This window comes from Mercenaria mercenaria, chromosome 4, assembly GCF_021730395.1.
Source record: "Mercenaria mercenaria strain notata chromosome 4, MADL_Memer_1, whole genome shotgun sequence".
Classification (NCBI taxonomy): Eukaryota; Metazoa; Mollusca; class Bivalvia; order Venerida; family Veneridae; genus Mercenaria; species Mercenaria mercenaria.
In genome coordinates this window covers 28,560,929-28,587,460 of record NC_069364.1, presented here as the reverse complement: position 1 = coordinate 28,587,460, position 26,532 = coordinate 28,560,929, and the positions used below count along the sequence as shown (strand labels likewise).

Below are 26,532 nucleotides of genomic sequence, written 5' to 3'. Positions count from 1 at the left end.
TTGATTTGTAGTAAAATGGTATCGCTACGATCAATACACTTATACCCTATCCAGACTAGTAAACAGAGTTGCGAAGGTGATTTTCTCTAGACATATATCTACACATTCGTTTACATTTAACATTATCTGTCCAAACATATGGACCGGACACGAAAATGCAGACAAAAGGACGGACAATAAGACGGATGTTCCTACACATGGGTATTTATGTGGCTACTCTTTTGTTTTCTCGTTTGTTCTCTTATCCTCGTCAAAGAAAAAAAGCCAGATAAAAGCTTACGGAATGAATGACATCAAAGAAAAAGTACAATTACCTATTTTTCTATAGCCTCCTATGTATGCAAATGTAAGGTAGGTCATTCTTACGATCGGAAATTTATTCCGATACAAAGAATAGAATGTATAAACATATAGAGGAACATTTCCGAGCATTGCATTCTTTTAATATTCGCAGTGGAAATCATAAGTCCCTACTGGTTAAAAACCAGTTTCGGTGACTATTGCGCTTTTTCCGTCTGTTCGTCCATCCACCCCAGTCCAAATTTTTATATCCAGCCGATAACTTTGCCATGGCACAAATTTCCCAATAGCACATTCTCTAATCAGACCCTGTGTCTATTTTTAGACTGACCTGATAAAAAGGTTTATGGAGTTTCCACTTTTTCTATCTTATGGTTAAAGGATTCGGACAAACATTGAGAGAGAAGTGTGTTATTTATATACGGAAGACTCAATGAATTGTATGATAGTTTTATGATGTTATACACATTATTTTTGTCTGTTTAAGAACTGTAAATGGACTCCAGACATGTTCTAGAACTCTGTTGACTGAATAACACAGAACTTTTAATTTTAATACCTGATATCATTATTCACCAATGTTTTTACACCAAATTAAATTATCTTATTCATGTTGAATGAGAGCTGTGACATTAATTACTTATAAGAAATAATAATTCAGAAAAACTTTTATAAAATCAAATCACACATTGTTTTGTATTATGACTGGTGAAAGTATTTATTTATTTATTTAAAGTCTCGCCATTTACAAATATATAAAATACACATATAATATACACAGACATAAAAATATGTATAAACAATAAAACATGTTAATGGTCATTCAAAGTGAATTATACAAGACTATATTCCACAAACTCTTCAATATTATTCACTATTCTACTATTATAAAACTGTTTCTGTAAAAGTAAACAAAAATGACATCGATAGGAAAATAAAACATCCGTTATTGAAGCCTTAGATTGAAATCTATATCAGTCAAAAAGAAAATACATATATATGAAAGTTACATAATGTGATCAGTCTGTTTAAAACAATTTTCCCTTTTTTGATAACCAGTGACAACTTGACCTAAAATAAATAAATCTAAAATAATTCGTTCCAGATCCAAATTTTGTGGGGAAGTTGTGTGACAGTTCACATTGCTTCAGTTTCTAGACTCACGATACATAACCTAAATAGGACTACAATGATAATAATGCCGCGTCAAACAATATAGAAAAAAAGACAAGTACAATTTTGTCAGAACAAATGTCACAAATTTAAATACATAACAAAATGAAACAATAGCTTTTTTCTGCGTTTTTACCATCATTCAATATTATATAAATAATAATTATGATGTGTAAAAGTTACTAATTTCAAATATAATTCATCAGTACCCTTGTTTTATCTTAAAATTGTCATTTTTTCATCTTTAACAAAAGTAGTGATTGTAACAAAATACAATCAGTTTATTATAATTAACAAATACCATCTAATAACATCGTGGAAAAAAAAATAGTTGAAAAGTTTGTCCAGCATCTTCACTCGGTACATTAATTAAGTAGCTTAAAATGGGCTATAAAATTACAACCCATTATTTTTTTTTAAGTTATACTATCGTATATATATATATATCAAAATCATGCAGATGTTCTTATTTAAACTGCCCTTTTCGCCAATTGTTTATACATTTTTTGAGCATTTTCTTTTTTTAGGAGGCTGTAAACAGTTTTCAGCTGTTAGTGTCGAATTGGCCAGGTCAAATTTATTAATAAGAGGCAATTTACGGAATGAAGTGCATATTTGAACTTCTAAATAATAATAATTGCTAGAATTGAAGTTTCAGCGGCTAGAATTGAGTTTCACTTATTTTAAAAAAAATAGTTAAGTAGCCTTGATATTATGACGTAATGACTTGTAGAAGCAAATACATGCCTCCTCTGAGCTAGCTTAAAGTGGAGTTGTCATTTTAGCAGGGGCCTCAGGAAAACTGAAATAGGGAAGAAACGGTACGGATGGCACATATATTTGAGCTTATTTTCAGATTGTACAGTGTTACCAGAGTATGAAACCGTGTAGCAGTTGGGGCTATCATTTGCAGGAAATTTTCTACAGCGATTTGAAATTTGGCAAATTTAGCTTTTTTCGTCATCAGTTTCCGCGACCGAGAGAGCACAACATTCAGGTCTTGTAAACAGAAAACTAGATATTAGGGGTGTTTTGCAGATGGTTTGTAACGATAGACATACAGTCATGTTAATGTTGCAATATCTTTATTTCAGGTGTGTGGTTACAGACTTTTGTGTGAGGTTTTGAAAGTTGGGTAGGCGGCTGTAGGCCGAGAAGCTCTGAAAACTGTTTACTGCCTTCTTAAGAGCAAATCTTGAAAATTTGTAAGTTCTTCCATGTGCATTTATTTGACGCCTGAGAGAATTTACAGTATGATTTGAGAAGGAATATGTGTTTAAAAGTTAATTTTGAAACAAAATGTGAGTTTTAAGGGCAATAACTAAGGGGAGATAACCGCGATTCAGACACGACAGTCAGTTTTACAGTGTTTTCCGAGCCGATATAATGAAAGATATGTCTGTTATGACACTATTTTACTTAGACAGATGCTTACTGTGACATTAAAGTCATCAAATAAGGCATTTAAATGCAAATTCATTGATTTCTATTAATTCAGTAAGCTTTTTAACAGCAAAGTAGCGGCTCGAACTGTGGAACAGGGGTACTTTCGGCAGTATATCCTCTGAATCAGTATTTCGTTGTTTGTTTAGAATTTATTGCATATAACATAGACGCCAGTCACAGCACACAAAGTTTAGAGAAGAGACATTTTTCCCTGAAATAGATAGGTTTTGAAAGGTTTGTCTCAAAAATAACGTTTTTCTCATATTTCGCGAAAAGTGATAATTATCAAATTTAGGTCTCAATATGGATTTGTGGTCTGATGCAGTCAGTTCTATGGGTTGAAAGTCATGTACATCATAGCTAAGTATAACAGTGCAGATAATTATCTTCAAATAGACACCAGTTAGTGTCTTAGAATAGACAAATTAACATGTAGTGGTATTTTGTGTAACGCTAAGACGGTGACATATGGTGCTCATGTATGTGTTTGTAGATTCCTGGAGCAAGTTCAGCACAGTACCAGTGACTTAAAATTGCAATAATATTCAGCCAGCTTGGCATAGTACTAAAAACATGGTTGAGACCTCATGTTTGTATGCAAGGGGCCTATAATGTATAGGTTAATAAATGGGACAGCGGTGCCTTTGAGTGATAATGGCCCTGGCAAGGTGATAATAGCCAGAGGGCTTTAGCCCGAGGGCTATTATCTTCTTCCAGGGCCATTATCACTCAAAGGCACCGCTCTCCCATGTATTTACCTGTTTATTACATGTTTACCTATAATATAGTAAGTTTTTGTGTCATTTTTATGGGTAGATTCTACTTGCATCTTCTGGCACAATAAATTTCAGCTTTTCAGTTTCTATATTATTTGTATAAGAGTCTATTTACTGTATAAAATCAAATACCTGGATAGTTGTACTTTCTTGCGTATTGCATAATTTTGGGATAAAAAACGTTATTTCACGAAGAATACACGATGTTACGCTCAAGATGCTAAAATAAAACGGAAATATTCGCTGTTTTACCTCCATGAAACGCCATGACGTCATTTCTGTTTACGTACGCTAATTTCCCGCGCTAACGCCAGGGCCATTATCGATAATGGCCCCGGGGCTTATTATGATAATGTGATAATGCATGACGCAATGTGATAATGGGAGAATTTTCAGCAAAAATTTGTTACTATTTATAGGTACTCATGTAATAAGAAACTATAATGTTAATAGTATATTTCGGTATGCATTCCTGGTAGAATTTTTGCATACATGATCTATTCCAGTTGTCAAAATTTTCAAAGCATTTGTTAGATATGTATGAAAATGTGTTTCTTTTGGTCTGAAGTGATTAAATTGCAAAATTAACAGCAAATGTCATACTATTGGGATCACTTTTGTCCCCCTTAACAAGCTGACGTACAGGGTGTGTAGTGAAGTCGTTCCTATTCGTATTTGCTACCCTAATAAACTGAATTGTGCCGAATGAATTTAGTTGCACGTCTTGCATTGTTACTGTAAAACCTCTTTAGTATACAAGAATGTCATCAAATACATTTTGGCATGTAGACGGTAAGCAACATTTCGATTTTAAAAAGTGCGCCAAGTTTGGATAATGCCATTTCGTATAAAATCAAGCTGTTTAATATTTTACAGGCTAGCTTTGTAATTTCGTAACTAATATTTATTGAACGTTTTCATTTTCTGATAAACATACATACAAGCTACTTTAGCCAGAACCAAGAATTTATTTAAGTGACCAGTACATGTAAACTTTATAATTAAATGGATGGGGGCAGTGAAAATATTTACCTTTTCGAAACTGAGTGATTTCAAAATATATATGTCTTATGGACAAAAAATCCAGTTTGAAGAATAAAGTATATCTTGTAACTATAATGTGAATATTCCTGACGACTTTAAAAAATTAGTATACGTGAAGTTAACGTTCAACGTAAGTGCTTATAATGAACTGATTTGATTTCTATTAATCCTATTCAGTGCTGTATTTCTTGAATTCTAAGTCTGAATTTGGAAATTTTCTCTGTAATAATTCTATTTATTGCAGGTATTTCTCCTTGCTTAGGAATGCAGACGAAATTGTGCAGTGTATATAAACAACATAGAGTAAAATTAAATGTAGAATTAAGGATAATTTAGCAGGAAATAGGGAAACGGAGACCCATTTTGAAATTAAATAATCTTTTCGGTATTGCTTATATTTGGCTTAAACTTTCACTTGTGACAGCTGATAATGTAGAAACATGATTAAGTATGATGTGGGGCTGAGTCAGCCTTATTACATGGTATTTTTAGAAAAATATTTCCTCTTTAGAAAAAAAATGGTTCAAAAGGAATCTATTTTCTTCTCTATTCTTAAAGTTTTATATTTAGCAAAAAGGTCACAAAAACATATTAAAGACCAGACAAAAAATCAAGCAAGCCATAAAATACTAAGACTTCGTTTAATGTACAATATATTTTCATGTAAACTTGCGACAAAAGGACAAAGAAATCATAAGTTAATGGTTATGGACTGTGTCGGTGAAAATACCCGGTGCATCTTTACTAATATGAAAATATTCGGCTGATGTGGTTGATACGGTGGCATAGAGGGGACATAGGAAATAACTTATTTATCACGTGCGCACGTGATAACTAACACGTTCGCACGTGTTATTTATCACGTTCGCACGTGGTAGCTATCACGTTCGCATAAGAAATATTTTATTTATCACGTTCGCACGTGAAAGCTATCAAGTTCACATAGGAAATATTTTATTTATCACGTGCGCACGTGTTAGCTACCACGTGCGAACGTGAGAGTTATCACGTGCGCACGTGTTAATTAACACGTTCGCACGTGTTAGCTAACACGTGCGCACGTGATAAATAAAATATTTCCTATGTCCCCTCTATGCCACCGTAGGCTGACGTGTATTATAAGATTCTTTCACTGGTTATAGGTGCAGACGGGAATTTCCGGCCTCGAGGGTAACTGTTTAGGCGGTTACGAGGTTCCTACCGAGTTACCGCCTAAACAGTTACCCGAGATCCGGATATTCCCATCTGCACCTATAACCAGTGACAGAATCTTTTTCTTGCATACCGATATCAAGATATAATAATAAAAATAAAATCAGTCGAACGGCTTTCTTTTTAGAACTTTTTCTTATAGCAGCGTATTTAAACAAAGCGCGGGAAAACAACGTCCGTAAACAGGAAAGACGTCATGACGTTTGAAAGACGAATAACAATGATTAGTTCCGGTTTTGTTTTATCAGTTCCAGCGTAACGTTATGATTTTTTGATAAAATAACGTATTTTGAATCGAGAAATATACTATCAGGAACAAAGAGGATCTGTCAAGGTATTGGATTTTTATTCCGTTTTTCGAAATAAGATATAAATAACTACATAAATCGTCTACATATATGTAGTTCGTAATACGTCATTTAAAGCACGAGAGTCATCTTACACCCCGGGGTGTAAGATGGATTTTTCCAGCACCGGTAAAAATACCGGAAATCCCCGTCTGGTATGCAAGAAACAATGTATCTACATCTTTCTTTTATAATTACAGATGCAAAACAATGGTGCCATCAACAGCGTGTGGCATGTTACTGTACCAGACAGGCAACCTTCTACATCAGTACAGTCTGGAATATATTATATCTTATGTCGTATCCTTCGGATTTTTCCAGTCATATATTGAATTATACATGGCATTCGTTCTGTGCTCTTGACATGTGTTCTTGTGTGAAAAGGCAACTTTCAAGCATTTATGTCAGGTACAGACAATCGCATTGTTAAATATCCGCTAGGAAAGCTGCCATTATTCCCCTTTGGATGGGGTAAGGAAGTTATCATTTTCATTGTATATCAAATAGGAAACAAGATATTTTACATGTTTTCTTCCTTTTGATACATTGTAAATAGAACAAACGTATTAAATATAAGGACATGAACAGGTAAAATTGACGTGTAAAACAAATTAAGATAAAATTGAAGGACATAAGGCATTTCACATGTTTCTTCCTGTTACTAAATTAAACATGGAACAAATTTGTAAAATGTAAAAGCATGAACATTTAAAATAACATGTAAAACATTAATGAAAATTGAAAGTTAAAAAATAGGCTTACTTTTGACTTAACCGTGTACATGTGTAAATGTATTAACTACCTTTTTCATTAAGATGGGTTTTGGCAGTTAAAAAGAAACCCTTATTTGAAAACCTAGCTCATTTTTCAAATATTTTGCTAAAATATATGTTGTTTCTTCTCTAGTTATTTTCATATCTTGCTAAATGGTCGCAAACATATTCAAGACCACATTAGAAACGCAAGAAATGCATAAAAGATTTCATTTAATGCGGGATATATTTTCATACAATGAGCTACAAATGGACATGCTTATAAGCAGAGATGGCGTGGCGAATTATGATTCAACGCGGGTGGGAGTGGGGTATTAAAATATTTCCCTGACTTTACGTATCATCTGATTCTATACTAGCATGGTCATGTGAAAGTGATACTACTATGTTGAAAACACGAAACTAAGACGGTCAAAAGTGGAAAGTACAATAGTGAAATGTCGTACGTACGATGATGAAATGTCGAAACTTCGATGGTGAAAAGTCGAAACAAGGAAACCACAATGTTGAAAAGACGATAGTACGATGAGGGAAGTACGAAATAATTTTCATCATTGTAGTTTTGTTATGTCGAATTTTCATCATCGTCATTATCGTGGTTTCGACTTTTCATTATCGTATCATTGTTCTTTCGTTATTTGAGCTCACATTAAGAGTCTGTGGGAAATAAAGAAGACAACAAAAAAGTATAAATTTACTAACAAAAGATATTCGGGAAACACGACATTTTTACTTTAGACAATATTTACATTATGTATTATAGAAGTAAATAACAACGTTCATTTTCGCATGTTCACAAGTTTAAAGGAATTAAAAGCGTCATTCACAAATAGGCATCGTGCATAAAAAATCAGGACCTACCACGATTCATGAATTTGCCACAAATCTCAGTGTGGTTTATGCCCATGTTATGCCGAAATATAAGCCTGAATAGCTAGGAAAGAGACAGAGAAACACTCGTACAATACTTCGATCGAAACCTCTAGAAGTAATAAAGAAAACAAAGTACAATGCAGTGAATTACTTTCTGGCATTAGGCAGTACAGTTCACGAGTTAAAATTAGTACGTTGTGCCAGTTAATAGCTGAACGCAATGAAACACTTCCTATATTCTATGAAAAGTTAAGGTATTAAAACTATTTTCAGTATCGCGCTGCTTTGAACAACGTTTTAAAAAAACTTCCATATTATATACATGTCAAGAATTAAATAAAACTGATTAAGTAAACTATTGTGGTAAAACGCGTTCTTTGATTAGATGCAAATTGTACAAAATGCAATACAAGAAAAACATCACATGCTTATATATGCAAAATATCGTCAGATAAATATCCTTTAGTGCAAAGAGATGACTTTGACAGTATCGTTGCTGCGTTGTTGGGTAATCAGTAATTTGCATTGTCGTGTATCAAAACAAACTGATTCTGGTTGACTAAGTCCTTTCACGACCACTCCCATTTCCTTCCCATTTCTCCCTGTCTGTATTACGTTATTTGAATTAGTCCCGGAGACAAAAATATTTCCTCTACGATCTGTACAAACTCCAGTTGGGTTGCTTAATTCTGAATAAGTGAAGGTTTGGCAGTGGTTTCCTTGTCCATCAACAAAAACCAGGCCTTTAATCCAGCTAGCAACAAACACTTTATCATCAACATCACTGAAAGCAACATGGCGACTGTTTGCGAATAGACTTTGCCCGGTGTTGTCTTGAGTTACAGTCTGCAGCAAGTTGCCTGTCATATCGTGTATGTATAATGATTTCCCGCTGTCAGTTATGTATAGTTTATTATCTTTATAGCCGATACCAAAGCAATAATGGTTCAGTGTCATCTGACGAGTGGTTGTCATCTGCTTGCCAAGGAAGAGAAACTAAATTGTCTTATTGTTCAGGCAGACTGCAGCTTCACTTTTACTTGTACAACAAACTCCGACAGGTCCAGCAGGAACAGAACAATCATCTGCCACCGACATTTTTGCAATATCTGTACGTTTAATCTTTTTATTGCAATTATCAGCTAGTAAGAGTGATCCATCTTCAGATAGACAAGACCCATACACACAACATGTTTGAGTGTCATTATGGACTCTGATCTTTAAATTCTCGATTCTTGTAACAGAATAGACGGTTGTCTTTGGCGATCTTAAATCAGTGGCAGAATCATGTTGGACCGATCCAAAAGTTTTCAACTGCTCTAGAAATTCCAGTATAGCAGGATCAAAGCTAAAGGATATATCTGCATCAACACTTGTTTGCAATGAACAAGATACGTCTTCCGTTTCTGCAATACTTTTCAAGGACAATTTCAGGGAGACAAATTGTTGGGCTTTGTTTCCTTCTGATTTCTTCAAGTCGTTCACTGCTTGTTTCAGACCATCTAATTCAGTTTCTGCTTTCTTCTCTTCTAGCAGTTTCGACTCTTCTTCTATGAACTTCATCTCCAACTCCTTAATCGATTCTTTTTCTAGTTGTTCAAGAATTGTTTCCATGTCTTTTCGAAAGTCCTTTATCGCCATTACTGCTTCCGTCTTAGACTTCTTTAAGTCTTCTATCAGTCTTTGTTTAGATTTTATAATTTTCTCTATCATCATTTTTATGTCTTGCAACGTTTGGTGTATTTTGTCAACATCTGTCGTTTGAAATTTACTATCGACAATATCTGGAATGGATTGCACATCAGCACAAGACCTGAAATTATAGGCAACTCCTTTAAAATTGTATAAGGAACGTACTGGAAAAGGGCTGTGAAAAAAGGAAATACTTTTAATTAATACTCATCATTGTAAACAGTGGTCATATCGTTCAGGCGAAAATTACTGAAATTAATTATCAATTCAGTATTCATATATTTCGATTTTTATATACCGGTACTCATCAGAATGGTTTAACGTAAATATATTCAAACATAATTAGTGTCCTTTTCGATATAACCAGCGTATATTTTGTTTAAGGTTATTTTTGTTATTCACATGAAAACTATCTAAATAACAGAAAACAAAAATTGAATAAAAATATCTTTAAAATAGTCTGTATTTCCATAAATAGATGGTAGCTGTATTGATTTTTATTTCGTTAAAGCGTTCATTTTGTGAATATTTTGCAAAACACACATTTAAAAATTCAGCTTTTGCTATCTGAAGTGAAAAATTACAGAATACTATTATATCTTAAAATATTTTTATGTTCTCTACTATATCGATGATGGACAGTGAGTGTATTTTATTTAGATAAAAGCAGAGCTCTACCTATATACATTGATATACAGTATGAAGATGTATTAAATTACAAAACTATACAATTCATTCAAACTACAATAAAAAAGGACCTTACACGATCTGTAAGTAGAATAATAGAACTCCTATCTTACAAATGAATAATCAGCAGATCAATAATAATGTTCGCATGTTAAATTCAATATAAAACGTTTATACTGCATTATGAAATGTGCACAAATTTACCTGTGGTTTAAAGCCATGCATGTTGTACAACCAACCTCATCATGATTACCACAGTACATATCCACGATCTTTGTCTGATGAATGCTACATCTCTCCGTCGGTACTGCTGGTAATCCAGCTTGGAGGCTTGACGACTTATAATTTGATTTATCTAAAAGCGCGTGGCCTTTTAAACCAGGTAATCCGTTATGAATATCGGTACATTCCTTGCAACAATATCCCTGACATTCCACGCAATATTTTATTGCTTCTCTAGTTCGGTTATTTGCCAGACAAGACGCCATTTTGAAATGGTATATTTACTTCCTTTTTGAATCGACCTACTTGATTTGTAGTACAATGCTATCGTTATGGTCGGTTTTATCAATACGTATAAACCCTATCCAGGCTAAACAGAGTTGCGAAGGCGTATATCTACTCATTTTTTAACATTTATCATTATCTGTCAAAAGTCATGAACCGGACACGAACATGTAGACGGAGCCGCCATATACAAAGAATAAAACGAAATATTTGTTTAAACATAAAGTAAAACTTTTCCAAGCATTGCATATATTTAATATTTGCCTTCGTGTACAGTTTCAATTATTACTCCGACTGGCTGAAATCCAGCTTTGGTGGGACATTAGATTGTGTTTTCCATCTGTCCATCCATCATTCTGTATTTCCGTCCGTACACATCGGTCCACATTTTCGTGTCCGGTCCAAAACCATGCCATCCATTAATATTCCTAGATGTAATTGTTCCCTATAATAAGATTGCGTGCCATGCGCAACACCGAGGCCCCTAACTCAAAGGTCAATGTCATACTTGGAGGTCAAAGCTCAACAGCTTTTAAAACTTTCCTTTCCGATTTGTAAGTAGAACGATGCATAGAGGAATTCTAAAATTACTCCAATGTTTCCTATTATGAGACTATATATCATACGCAACTTTCAGACCCCTAGCTTAAAGATCTTGGTCACAATTTGAGTTAAATGTTAACAGATATTTCCTTTTCGCTTCGTATATCAGCCTTCCCTCTAGGGGTTATGATATTGCTAAGCATGTCTTTATGAGACAATTGTTATCTGCAACACCCAGACACATGTTACAAGGTTAAGGTCAAACTTACAGGTCAATAGTCAACAAGGTTTTTTTCTTGTCCGGTATGTAACTCGAACATCCTTCAAGGGATTTTAATATTCGAATAAATGCCCCCCCCCCCCCCACTCCCATAACGAGGCGGCATCCCACGCACAACTTCAAGACCCCAGCTTCTATGTCAAAGTCACAATCTGAGGTTAAAGGAAACACGTTATTATCATGGTCTGCTTCGTGTCTAGTCCATAACTCTGCCATCAATCAAGAAACATGCGCAACACCTTATTCAAAGGTCAATGTCGCACTGGAAGGTCAAATGTTAATATTGTCTGTTTTGTGTCCGTTCCATAAATGCGCCATATGATTTTAAAATAACCTCGCACAGTAATGAGACGATGTATCATATGCAACTCAAAGATCCCTGTCAAAAATCAAGGTCACTCTTTGAGTTTCAAGGTCAACATGATCTGTTCCGTGCCTGTCCTGGGTCACCTTGTATCTTACCCCTGCATAATAGCAAGAGGCGACTTATATGATCACAACAAAAATGCTTCCTAAATGTAAAAGTTTGATTCATTCTGCAAAGAAATGTACACTTTGTTTTTGTCTGAATGTGTTTGTGATTTTTTGGACGGTTTTACAATTAAAGTGCGTATTTGTGAAGGCACACTGTACACACGTTTGTCCATTTTGTAACCATAGTGTAAATATTCCTGACAACTTTCAAAAATTAGTGTTGTATATGTAAAGTTATCGTTCAAGGAAATAAAGTGCTTATAATAAACTGATCTGATTTAATCCTAATTATTGCTATATTTCTTAAATGTTTAGTTTAGAATTTTTCTCTGTAATAATTCCATATATTGCAGGTATTTCTCGTTGGTTAGGAATGCAGACGAAATTACAATATTGTGCAGTATGTTTAAACGACACAGAGTGAAATTAACTGCGGTATTAGGGCTCACTTAGCTGGAAATAGAGAAACGGTGCCCCACTTTGAAATTAATTTACTGTTTTGGTATTGCTTATATGTGAGGATTAAACTTTCACATGTGACAATATCAATATTTTTTAAAAGTTATCCAATTGATTAAGAAGATATCAAGAAAAATATATAAATCATTATCAAAAATACATATATTTTATGATTATTATATACGGTAAAAAATATTTTCTTCTATATTTAATCAATTCTATAATGTGTGACTAACGCTGAGAATAACTTTGCATTTGTTCGTACTAACTGAAAACCTTTCTGTTTTCAATTTTTATTTACAGTCATGTTTATTTATCTAATTTGCCTTTTAAAGGTCAAGATCCACCGTATTCCATTAAAACATATAGACAATAATGTGGTAAGAAGCCATGGTCCATGTTCATAATTTTAGTAGCAGTTAAAATCCTGCAATGCGAGATAGTTCAGCGACATAAATTTCGAAAACAATATACTTGATCTGACACTATTTTTTTTTATTAAACCGCGACAAATTGTGTTGTGTCATGCTCACATATTTGACTTCTTTGGTTTGCTTAACATTATCAAAACAACTGCTGCCTGACAACTGTTGGTCGAAATAATCCATGATTCAAATGTCAAATTAAACTCTATTCGTACTCGTCTATAGGCTTTGCGCAGACAGGTAATTGGGGCGGGAGCCACATCCCCAACGTTCACTGTAGGTGCCATCAACATATACTTTGCCCGTACCCCGAACTTTTGGTCAAAATAATGTAAGTAAAGGTAAAAGGCTATTCAAATGAGTATACAGAAAAAGAAAATGCCACTATAAGTACAACGAAGAAAGAGAGAATTTTCAAGTACAACAAGTTTCTGGGGAGAACTTGGATACCAATGAAAGACGCCCCACCCCCAACCCTTCCCGCCCCACTTGCTTACCTATAGCTATAGACAGACATACATATAAATAAAATTTACTTTGTAAAATAATGCGTGCTTTACGAAATTAATGCAACGAATTTGATTGGTCAATGGTAACAATGTCGATTCAGTAAGCTAAACAATTTGGTTTAAATTACTTCAGATTTACATTAGATCCTGTAAAGTTTCATACTGCTGATTTTGCCGATCAAGTTATAAACACTCATTTTAACCCTGACATAGTCAGATTATTAGACACTGACGGTAAAAACTAAGATATTCATGTTTTGCAGGCAACAAACTTTTACATGCATTTTTTCAGTGAAATAGTTTCTTTCAGTTAACTGAGTGAGTAAAGTAAAGCAAAGTTAAAGAAATAAATATTTGATCTAGTCCTGTTAATTATCATCATCGCAAATAAAACCGAAATCTCCCTTCTAGTAAGGAGATACACAGTGAAAACTGATATTGTCGGTGGTACAAATATGACACATTCTAAAATTATTGAAAAGTTGAGTCTTATATCGCGTTACGACAAATATAATCTAAATAAATATCAGTACGTTTTCTACACATAGTTATTTCGTATTGATTTATCATCCTCAAACATCAGACAGTACTTGATGTAAGGGAAACCCCTTTGGGTTTTAATTTAGTTTCAACATTAAATAAATCTGAAGCATAGCATTAACCCATCAAAAACACAGGAAGGAACAGCATGCAAAAACACATCAAACAATCTAACTGTAACAAAATTGATTAACATTCTTTTTCATTGCAGTAGAATTATTTTTACCACATCACTGTTTTCTAGGGTAATAGTTAGTTTGCTATGTTGTGTGTCAAAACAAAGGGATAATGGACGCTTCAGTCCGTGTGATGAGTTCGTGACCACACCCATTTTCTTTCCATCTCTCCCTATCTGTATCACGTTATTTGAACTGTATCCGGAGACAAGCATATTTCCTCTATGATCTGTACAAACTCCAGACGATATTTTTAATTCTGAATCAGTGAAGGTCTGACAGTGATTTCCCCGTCCATTGATAATTACTAGACCTTTATCCCAGCTGGCAATAAACACTTTATCATCAATATCACTGAATGCAACAGTTCGACTGTTTGAGAACAGGTTTTGCCCGGCGTTGTCTTGAGTTACCGTCTGTAATATGTTGCCTGTCATATCGTGTATGTATAACGACTGGTAGTTGTCAGTTATGTATTAGTCCAGTAAATCTAGTGTCAAAAATGCAAATAACGGAAAAAATTTGCACAGAAATGGTTTTTGTGTTTTCATATTCTACAACATGTGCTGAGTCTATAGTGAAAAATCTACCAAATTCTGAGTATGCAAAATATGATTTTTTGGGCAAAAAAAGCTGGAAACTGTATCTAAGACCGCGAATTTCTGGAATATGGATAATACGCCTATATCTATGAGTAAATTGGAATTTTGAAGCTTAAAAATGTTGAAACTTATCTTGTACATTGTTTTCAATGACTTCCTAACATTGCATGTATAAAAAGATACACAGAAATACCTTTGATACAACTGTATAGAGCATTTTAAAGTTCTTTAACTTTTTTGCAAATATTTTTGTTTTTTATTTTGTGGATCAGATTTGGAAGAAAAGGGTTAGAACCGCGGCCCTATTAATTTCTTTAACTTAAAGAATAACTATATGAAATCTCTTTCAAAGTCAAATACAGGACCGTAGGAAGTATTTTCAGATTGGGGGGATGGGCGCACACATTATGAAAATCAGCTAAAATTGACTCGCTGTCAAAAAATTTGCTATGATAATTACCATAATCAGTCAAATGATTGGGGGAACCCCACCCCGATTGTTCCTACGGTCCTGATATACACACTTAGGCATGTAAGCATGCGGATATGAATGCATTCTTTTGTTTGATTTCCATGTCTAACTTACATAGTTACATACTGTATGTTTGTAATCATGATGTCTGCCAAACATTTAACATTCAGGAAACACTGTCTCTCAACAAAACAGACATTTCTGAATTAGTCTACCGACCTACTCACCAGAGATATTCTACAAATATGTTACCTTTTATTTCTTCAGACATAATCAAACAAGTCCTAATTTCCGAGCTATTATTTTTGTAGATGTAGTGAAATGGGGGGTGGGAAATTGATGAATGAGAGTAGTGCTCTCTTGCTGAGCGAATGTCCGAAACCTTGGGGACAGCAGGCAAATAGCTCTGGGGCTGTTAGTTCTCGACTGTGTCCAGACTTTAGTCTTGAGGAAATCAGTGATGAGTATCCGCAGAGGAGCAGTACATTGACCGGTAACCAGCTTGATGACTGTATCAGGTGATGGTGTGAGTAATATTGCTGACACCACTAATGCTAGTAGGCCTGGTAGGAATAACACCATATTTAATCCCAACAAGTTAATTAGTACAGGAGATCATTAAGAGACTGTATCCACTCATAATCTTAGCACTATATGTGTTAGTGCAGATATTGACTTAACCTTTCTTGGAGCGCCCCTTACACTTTAGAAAATACGGCAACCGTATCAACCCTTAATTCCAACATCCAAAGCAATCTAGACAATGTGGATACCGTAGTAACCCTCAAGTTTAGCACGCATATGACTTATGCCATAAATCAGATAAAACTTACTTACCCTTTCTTTGGATGCCCTAGAAAGAATGGATACCGTAGTCACCCCGTTTCTAGCACTCAATGTGTTCTGTACAATAATGCAGATACTATGTATAAACTTTTCTCCTAGTTCCATGCGTACTATAGACAACACTGATGCTGCATTCATACCATTCTGACACCAATCTAGCGAAAATGGCTATCGCTATACCGGGTCTGATACTCCTATTAGGGGCGGAAGAGGTTTAACAGACAGATATAAATACAATGCAGTCACTTACTACCCAAGATGGCCTTGGATTTCAGTTTGTGATACAGAAAAGTTTCAGTTTGTGATACAGAATAGTTTCAGTTGGTGATGCAGAATACGTGTAGATTCAATGGAGTCTGGAAGTTAAGCGATGCTGCTCGTCGATGATTGGTCCTCCTGGCCAGGTGATTGGGATCCTCCTCTCTGATTGGCTGTTTCTCCTGTGACCTCTTACAGTGATCTAATTAAATTTAACTGAATTTCCACTACAGAATTTTAAATTGTTAAAGATTTAGTCAGCACTAAACTCCGGTACAAACAATTTATCACAACTAAGTCCTCTGCACGTCGAACAGACGGAACAGTTATGAAAGTTGTTTGCTGTATTTGCCAATCAGGGTCCAGTTGTTCGAAAATTTAATGGGCTATTGAACTATTGTTCATATTCCTTAATCTATAACTTTGATTTACTAAGTCTTCTAAAATGTTGAAATATAACCCTAAATGTTAATCAACCATTAGCTTAATCGCCCGTTAAAGTTTTTTTCAAACAACTGGGCCCAGGTAACGACGTGTAAAACATTAGCAGAAAAGTAGGTTTGGAATGTAGTTCACATGCAGAGGACTTGACAATCTAAAGTTCACTACATCTACAAAAAATAAAAGCTCAGAAATCAGGACTTGTTTGATTATTTGCATTGATATTGTATTGGTAGAGATACTAGCTATTACAATACCATATAGCATTTAAGTAAAGCTATACAGTGTGATAACTTCTTAAAATATATTTTTTTGTGAATTTTAGTTATTACCCTTACAGAAATAATTGGCCTCTCGCTACCAATAGCAGCTAGGTAGATCTAGCATTTAAGTAGCTGCTACCACACTGCTACCAGTAGACGCTAGCTGCTATTGGTGGTGTTTCGCATGCAAATTAGTTTTCCTGCTACTTGTAGTGGCTAGCTGCTAATTTTTTCTGCTACCTTAATTGCTGCTACTTGTTATCTGCTTCTATAGTAGCGGCTAGCTGCTACCTTTTCCTGCTACTTAGCTTCTATTGGCAGTGTTTTGTATTCATATTAGTTTTCTTGCTATACTGGTAGCCGCTACCTAGCTGCTACCTTTTCATGCTACCGAGCTGCTACCTTTGAAATTATTGTAGAATATTTCATGGATGTCATCTAATCCACCCAGGGTAAACATAGTAAAGTATCATGAAGATTGGACCACAAAATTGATTAATGTACTACCCTCACAGTGTTCAAAACTGAAAAGGTTGACCTAGATATGACTAAGACTCATGAATTGGTCTCTAGAGTGTCCAGAAGGAAATCGTCTATGCCTATGACCAGATGACAGGCTGACAGATTACGAAGGAATGTGGTCTCAAAAGCTCACCTTATCACACCGAGATATTGGTGAGCTAAATAAATGTAGAAGTTCAAAAGACTGGCTCAAAATACAGACCCAAAATCAACAGAAGTGAAAATTAACAAAATATAAACCACTAGTATATTTGGAGACATAATTATGACTAGATCAAGATTTTATTTCATAGAGCTGTCATTGATAGAAAAGTTTGTATTGATATATCAAATGGCAAGTATTGCTACTTTATTGCTATGCTATGGTAGCAGGTAGCTGCTGTCATATTAGACTTAATGTGCCACCAAAATCGCTTTGTCGCTACCATATGTTTGTGCTAGCAGGTTCCTGATACCGAAAGTGGTGGAGGGGGGAGGGGGTCTCTACTAGTAGTGAGTAGATAGCAGGTACATAGCAGATACTCGCTACTACCTGCTTCTTTCCTGCTACTAGTTCTTGCTATCAAATACAGAAGTGACTAGGTAGCAGCTTGGCTTGCTAGCCGCTACCTTTGTTTCTATAAGGGTACTTGTTACCCATTTCATAAAGATAATGCTAAAATTGTTTTAGGCGGCCATATTGGAAATAAGGCAGTCATATTAGATATATGATGTAATATTGGATTAAAATGCTGTAGGGATTATGTCTAATGAACATTGTTTTACTTTTCTGTTATCATATGAATGTTTGACACACTCAGATGCAGTATAAAACATACTATGAATCAATTCCAAACATTTCCTTAAGTTATGGCGGCCATATTGGATTTGGCAGCCATATTGGATATAACGTGTTTCAAATATAATTTTCGGTGACTGATAATAGACTCTGCTTATATCCTTTAAAATTTTGACATGGTTAGATAAGTATATATGAAGCTATAATGGAATTCCAAAAATTCGCACTTTCGTTTCGTTTTTTCAACATTTTACCCCAAAAATAGGGTATTTGCATCATTGGATTTTGGTAGATTTTTGATATGTCATTCCTGATATGTTATAGATCACACATGCCAAAAATCATTTCTGTGCAAATTTTTTCCCCTAAATTTCGTATTTTTACTGGACTATAATTTTAGTTTATCATCCTTATAGCCAATGCCAAAACATGTGTGGTTCAGTTTCATCTGACGAGTGGTTTTCAACTACTTGCCGATGGAGACAAACTGAAATGTGGTATTGTTAAAGCAGACTGCAGCTTCACTTTTACTTGTACAACAAACGCCATAAGGTCCATCAGGAACACAACAATAATCTGTCACTGACATTTTTGCAATATTTGCACGTTTAATATTATTATTGCTATAATCAGCTAACAGTAGTGATCGATCTTCTGTTAGACAGGACCCATACACAAGACATTTGTTTTTGTCATTCTGGACTCTGATGTTTAAATTCTCGATTCTTTTAACAGAATAGACGGTTGACCTTGGGGAGCTTGAATCAGTGGTAGACACATGTCGGACCGATCCAAAAGTTTTCAACTGCTGTAGAAAGTCCAGTATAGCAGGATCAAAGCTAAAGGATATATTTGCATCAACACTTGTTTGCAATGAACTAGATACGTCTTCCGTTTTTGCAATGCTTTTCAATGACATTTTCATGGAGACAAATTGTTGAGCTTTGTTTCCTTCTGATTTCTTCAAGTCGTTCACTGCTTGTTTCAGACCATCTAATTCAGTTTCTGCATTCTTCTTCTCTTCTAGCAGTTTCGACTCTTCTTTTATGAATTTCATCTCTAATTCTTTAATCGATTCCTTTTCTAGTTGTTCAAGAATTGTTTCCATTTCTTTTCGAAAGTCGTTGATCGCAATCACTGCTTCCGTCTTAGACTTCTTTAAGTCTTCTATCAGTCTTTGTCTAATGTTCATCGTTTTCTCCATCATCATTTTCAAGTCTTGCAACATTTGGTGTATTTTGTCATCATCTGTCGTTTGAAATTTACTGTCGACAATATCTGGAATGGACTGCACATCAGCACAAGACCTGAAATTATAGACCAAAGATCACTGATCAAAACCTTATAATGCAGATACTGCAAAAAGGTCAACTATTCGTGAAATAAAGTAATACTTTAATACTTAGTAAGTCCAGACTGGTCAGTTTAAGATATAAACCAATCATAGAAGTATATTTTGTCTCTCAAAAACTAGGCATTTTCTAATGTGTGTGCAATATTTGAGCATGCATTTTAGAAATTCAAAATTCGATTTGCAAAGCAAAAGATTTAATGTAACGCCTTTTGCTATCATGACAAAGGGTCATATCACTCAGGCAAACATTGCTGAAATTTATTGTCACAATTCATGTGTGCGCGTTAAATTGAAACATAATTGGTATCTTTTTCCCCTATAACTTTTTTCGTTATTCGCCAGCAAACTATATCTACATAGAAGAATATAGAAATGGAGTGAAATGGACTGAATATATCTTTTATTTAGTCTGTATGTCGCCGGCTGCCAGTTAGGGGTTTGGTCGGGGTTTGGGCGTGAAAACAGACGATTAACACCTCATAATTGTTGTGACATGTATTGTCTCAAACCAATATGTATCAATCAATCAACCAATCAACTGAAACATATACAAAATACCATAGTAAATAGATAGCTACTGATATAAAAATACAAGTACTATATTGGACAATACATGAAACATATTGATGATCAAGCAATAACGGGATCGCGATAAATACCGTTTACATAGACAATTGAAATAATGTCAACAATTCATCGGACCATTGCTACAATTATTAATACATCAACCGACAAATAAGTACATATAACTGTAGATAAAAACTAGCGGTACATGTTTATAATAATTACCTGCAGATATATGTATATATGTCTACAAAATATTGGATTTCTGTTAGCACGGACAATATGGCGATATTGATGTTTTGCTAAAATGACGAGTGCGAAAGTTTATTTGTTGTGAATGGTCAGTTTAGGTCATGTGATTTAAATGTCCGAGTAGAGGGTCAACAGTACGTATCTGTTTATGGTCAAGGGGAAGCAAAGACTAATTTTACTAAACTATAGTAAAAGCTACTGTTGTAATACTGCTACACTACATTTACGAATCAGAGGTATTTATTAGATTGCAGTTAAGATGGAAAACGAAACAATAGACAATATGTATCATCAATTATATCAACCTATGACATGTATATATCCTTACAATCAGGTAGTAGCTGTACTGATTTTTATTTCGTTAAACTAGTCAGTGTATGTTTTGTTTCTCGATTTGTAAATAATGTTGCAAAACACACAAATTTTAAAATTCAGTTTTTGCTATCTTTCAAAATTAAAGCATGCAATTACATTTTAAAATGTTTGATGTTCTAAACTATATCGATGATGGACAGTCGGGAGTGTATGTTATAAGAAGCAGTTTTTATAGATAACGCTACCTGTATAAATTGATATACAATATGCAGATGTATTAAATTACAAAACTGTAAATGCATTCAAAATCAGATAAAAAGAACTTAATGCGTGATCCGTAAAAAGACTAATACATGTAGTAGAACTTACAACTGAATAATCAATAGTAACGTTCGCATATTAAATTTGAAGTTTATTACACTGAATTATGAAATTCTCACAAATATACCTGTGGCTTAAAGCCATGCAGGTTGTACAACCAACCTCATCATGATTACCACAGTACATGTCCACGATCTTTGTTTCATGAATGCTACATCTCTCCGTCGGTACTGCTGGTAATCCTGCATGGACATTTGGTGACTTATAATTTGAATTATCCAAAAGTGTGTGAACTTTTAAACCAGGTATCATATGAATAACGTCAGCACAAGACTGACAATAATATCCCTGACATTCCACGCAATATTTCGCAGCTTCTCTATTCCGATTATAGTGTAGGCTATAAGGCTGAAAATATGGCCGAATTGTGCACTTTTTAGAAGAGTTTTAATCTTTATCTAATACAATACTACTATCCATAACAGAACAGTTTAGATGTAGAACCCACCTCTACCAAGCCTTTTATGGTAAATAATAAGGGTAAGAGTTATGCCCCTTGAAATCATTTATAAAAGGTATTAGTATACAACATCCACAATATACTTGTTTTATGAAATACAAATTCCCAAAATTTTATGCGAAATGTATGTCAAAGGAAATTATTAATCAGTCTAGGGGCTAAAAATTGAAATAGATATGCATATATGAGAGTAACGGCCCTTGAATTTGTAAAATTATAGAAAAATTGGACAACATTTATAATGGTACATTTAAAGTTTAATTTTTGAAAAGTTTTGTTTAGCTATCTTTCCGAAAACGATGTTGTAAGTAGTAAATGACATGTTGATTAGTTGTGAAGCCATATTTTTATTCCCCCGTGCTAAGAAGGAGGAGTATATTGTTTTTCAGAAGTCGGTCGGCCTGTCTGTCGGTCTGTCTGTCGGTCTTTTAATATGTTGAACAATCGGTTTCCGGATGCTAACTCAAGAACGCTTAAACCTAGGATCATGAAATTTGATAGGGAAGTTGGTCATAACCAGCAAATTTATTTTTATTGATTTTGAGGTCAGTAGGTCAAAGGTCAAAGGTCACAGTAACCGGGAATATTTAAACAGTTTCTTGACGATAATTTGGAAACGCTTGGTCCTAGAATCACGAAACTTAAAAGAAATCTCGGTCATGACTAGCAGATGACTTTTATTGATTTTGAGGTCAGTAGGTCAAAGGGCAAGGTCACATTGACGAAGAACAGGTCTACAGTTTTCAGATGATAACTCAAGAATGTTTGTGCATATGATTATGAAAGTCGATAAGGAGGTTGGTCATGACTGACCAGCAAATGATCTCTATCGATTTTAGGTCACTTTGTCAATGGTTAAAGTCACAGTGACCCGAGTTTTTGGACAATAACTTGAAAACGCTTGGACCTAGAATCACGAAACTTTATAGAAAGGTTGATCATGACCAGCAGATGACCACTCCTGATACTGAGGTCAGTAGGTCAAAGGTCAAGGTCAAATTGACGAAGAACAGGTATACAGTTTCCAGATGATATCTCAAGGATGTTTTGGCATAGGATTTTGAAAATGGATAAGAATATTTGACACGACCAGCAGATGATCTCTGTCGATGTTGAGATCAATAGGCCAAGATCAAAGGGATCCAGAACAGTCAAACAGTTTCTGGACGATGACTTGAGAACCCTTAGGCCTAGAATCACGAAACTTTATCGGGTGGTTGATCATGGCCAAAATATGACTCCTATTTATTTTGAGACCAGTAGGTCAAAGGTCAAGTTCACAGCGATCCGGAACAGTTGAACCGTTTCCGAATGATAACTTGAGAACGCTTAGGATTAGAATCACGAAATTAACGAAACTTGATAGGGCGGTTGATCATGACCAGCAGATGACACCTGTTGATTTTGAGATCAATAGATCAAAGGTAAAATATTGACCAAGAACAGTTAAAATATTTTGTCAAATAACAAGAAAATGCTTTGGTCTAAAATCAGATTTGATCTAGAGGTCATTTATGACTGGCAAATGACCTTTTATTTTGATTTGATGTCAGTACGTCAAACGTTCAGTGCACAATGACCGAATAGGTTCTGTTTTTTTTGTGCAGTTACTGAATGCATGAAGGGGTGGAGGGCGGGGGGCATTTCGTGATCTACGAGCTTTTTTCAGTATTTCAGTCTGTCTGTCTGTCCGTCTCTATACACTATCTTTGGCTGTCAATGTCCGACACATATCAGATTCTTGCCTTCAGCACCGTTATTTCAGTTGTTTTCTGTCCTTCAGAAATATCCAGCAATTTGTTCTCAGGGTCAAGAACAAGTTTAAACCTTCAGATCAAGGTCGGATGCGAGTAAAGGAAAATTAATAACATAAACACAGTTATTAGCCATAAGCTTGTCACCATTACAAATCTTTAAGATGTTCCCTTAATGTAAGCATTGCAGGACGGGGTCGGGGGGGGGGGGGGGGAGGAGGAGAATTGGCCCTTGTATTTATTCACATTTTCATGTTCTATATATTGACACTTACCGGTGACCGTGGCACAGTGGTTAAGGCGTCCTCCTCGGGACCAGGAGGTCGAATGGGAATGTTTGTCATGGGACTCGTTCCGAATACCTACTTCTATCCGCCCGGCCCTTCGCAAAGTGCTAGGAGTAGGGAGGCAATTGGTACGCACAATAAATGTGTCTCATAAACCAAATTGGTTAGCCCTTTTAAAAGGGGTGACACGATAATAAGCAAGACCTTTACCCTTATCTTTTATAAAATAGACATGATTGAAACATCAGTGCCGTAACAAGCCCTGAAAAACACGGAGGCAGAATTCTTTCGGAAAAAAGAGTTGTAACATAGTTACATATTTGTATTATAATGTGTGTATGAATTATTGTTTTGTAATAGATTTTATTTACTTTTAATGTCCATTCAATGTACATGTATTACGTATATATTGCATTTCAAGTTTGTCTTAAACTTATACATGTAACCAATTTGCCGGGTCACGAATTTTGTTTGCAATGTTGTAAACAACAGATGTTATATGTGTGCTACATCACCTTCCTTATTAACAGTATCCTTGTATTTTTCAAGCTTTATCACGTGCGTTTAAATTTATAATTCGTAACTTTAGTAATATGTTAATTCAGACGTGGTATATATGATGTCTATCTAATCAATATTCTAGCTAGTGCGTGATGTGTAATATCTGCCTTTCCACCAAAGTAGATAAAAATTATAACTTAAATGCCAATCAAAGATGTTTTACTGTAAGTCCTTTGGACGAGATCTAATTGTGAGGCCCCAAGATATAGTCTATGTGCTATAACAATTTGTATTCTAAGATTCGATATCATTTCTGTTTTGATTTTTATATGAGTAAACATGAAGTAAGAATATAAGTTGTAGTAAACCTTGTAACTGAACTTGTTGTTAGCAACTATACAATTACGGGTGTGACTACGCTATAGTGTTTCATATATAGGCTTAGGTACAAACTGTTATCTTACAAGTCATCAGTTAATTTGAACATTTTTTTCTTCAACCATAGAAAGCATGTTGAGTTGTAGCATATGTTAATGCAAGGTTACAGGGGCCCATCCTGAGATTTTGTTTGAAATTCTGCAAGACAAAATGGTGTATTTTAGTTATTTCAGATAAAACAATCTCGACAAAACATTTCAGAAATGTACCCACAACTCGTCCGCAATATTGGAGCCAAGTTGAGGTCTTGAAAAGTTTTGACACTATACAATACAGCTGTGTTAGTTTCAAGCGATTTCAGACAAACATCTGAGCAAAATGTCACACTACCTGCTTACTTAATTGGAGTACACGTAGAGGGTTGTGTTCGGGGTCAAAGCTGTGCATTTTAAACAACCTTTGAAAAAAAAATATGAGGAAATAAGGTTAAAAAGTTTGCACAAGTCGCCTGCATAATTGGTATACAAGTAAAGATGGGATTTCAAGGGTCCTCACCAAGAGTACTTCGATATTATAAAAGACAAAATGGTGCATTTTAAGACATCTCTGATAAAGAATTTGAGAGAATCAGGTTGCAATGTACACATTTCCCGGCTGCATAACTAGAGTAGAAATAGAGATTGGGTCCAGGGTCCTCCCCGCGAAATTTTAAATTGATAGAAGATAAATGGGACATTTACACCATCTCTGACAAAAAAACAACACTTAGCAAATCAGGTTCGTCTGTGTAATTTGAGTAAAAGTAGAAGTGGGGTTCGGGACCCTCTTAGAGAAATGTGGAAAATTCAATGAAGAGAACAGGTAGTGGGCTCAGAAGTTCTTAACTTCCACAAGAAAATGGTACGTTTTAAAAGCCAGATTATGAAATTGTTAGTAAAACTTTGTGTGATTCATAAGCAAAAGTACAAAATTGAATGCTTATATGAGAAATAATTGGAGGGAAATGTGTGACTATGTTTAGAAGTTACCGTTGACTCTACAATCGCACAAGAACCAAAACTCAATGTCTCTTTCGTAAGCTAGTGTAAAAAAAAGTCAAGTCGAGATATCAGTTCCATCAATATGTATATATGACTCGGGCATTTCTTGACTGGACACATCAAAATGAGTTTTCAGTACACAGAAATCCTAAAATGGACAAAGAAATATTTACATCTACGAAGAGGATTTGAATAAACCATTTACAAAAATACCTGATATATAGACAAATCAGGTAAGATATTTTTATCAAATGTATCTGTTTTGTTTAGAGCGAAAACAGAACTTTTATAGATGTATCAAATGTAAAAAAAAAAAAAAAAAAAAAAAAAAAAAAAAAAAAAATAACACGTTGCTTAAAGAAAACCCAGAACACCGAGGAATCTGCCTCGGTGTGCCTCAACGTCAATTTCCGCGAAATCGTCAACTGATGTATACTTTGTTTATATAAAACTTGTCGTTTTCTATTCAGCCCGTTAAACAATTTCATTTCGTCGATGATAACATCTGAACTCGTCTTCAATTATTCTGCGATATACGTGATAATTTCCGTATGTTGTCAGATGAAATGATGACATTGATTTATCTATGGTGGCGCTTTTAGGATGTTTCGTGATGTTGCACTGGCGTGCGCGTGGTTTAGGCAACACGTTTCTTTGTGTCGTCCTGGCACATACCTCAAACATCATAACAAAATTTTGAAAGTGTGTGTGTTGTTTTGCGCACAACTTGACAAAACAAACTGATAAAGATACACAGAACTCGACATAAAGATACATTTAATTTCGTATTTAACACAGACTCGACTTTCATACATTTGATGGATTCTA

At 34.8% G+C, this 26,532-nt stretch overlaps 2 protein-coding genes across 3 annotated transcripts in view; both read right to left on the bottom strand.

Moving 5' to 3' along the window:
* Positions 1 to 7,752: 7,752 nt before the first annotated feature.
* On the bottom strand, positions 7,753 to 10,834 carry LOC123551323 (transcription intermediary factor 1-alpha-like). The gene is made up of 2 exons (XM_045340176.2): positions 10,528 to 10,834; positions 7,753 to 9,757 (listed from the first exon to the last, which is right to left on the bottom strand). Exons 1-2 carry the CDS (start codon positions 10,809 to 10,811, stop codon positions 8,941 to 8,943), a joined length of 1,101 nt encoding a protein of 366 aa, XP_045196111.1. The 5' UTR covers positions 10,812 to 10,834; the 3' UTR covers positions 7,753 to 8,940.
* A 2,705-nt stretch (positions 10,835 to 13,539) lies between these two features.
* The window catches only part of LOC123551322 (transcription intermediary factor 1-alpha-like), a 73,778-nt gene continuing 60,785 nt past the window's right edge, over positions 13,540 to 26,532 (bottom strand). For both annotated transcript variants that reach the window (XM_053540847.1, XM_045340174.2), the window contains exon 3: positions 13,540 to 19,725. In XM_053540847.1, coding sequence (XP_053396822.1) covers positions 18,885 to 19,725 — 841 coding nt within the window. In that variant the 3' untranslated portion in view covers positions 13,540 to 18,884. The remainder of the gene's footprint in view (positions 19,726 to 26,532) is intronic.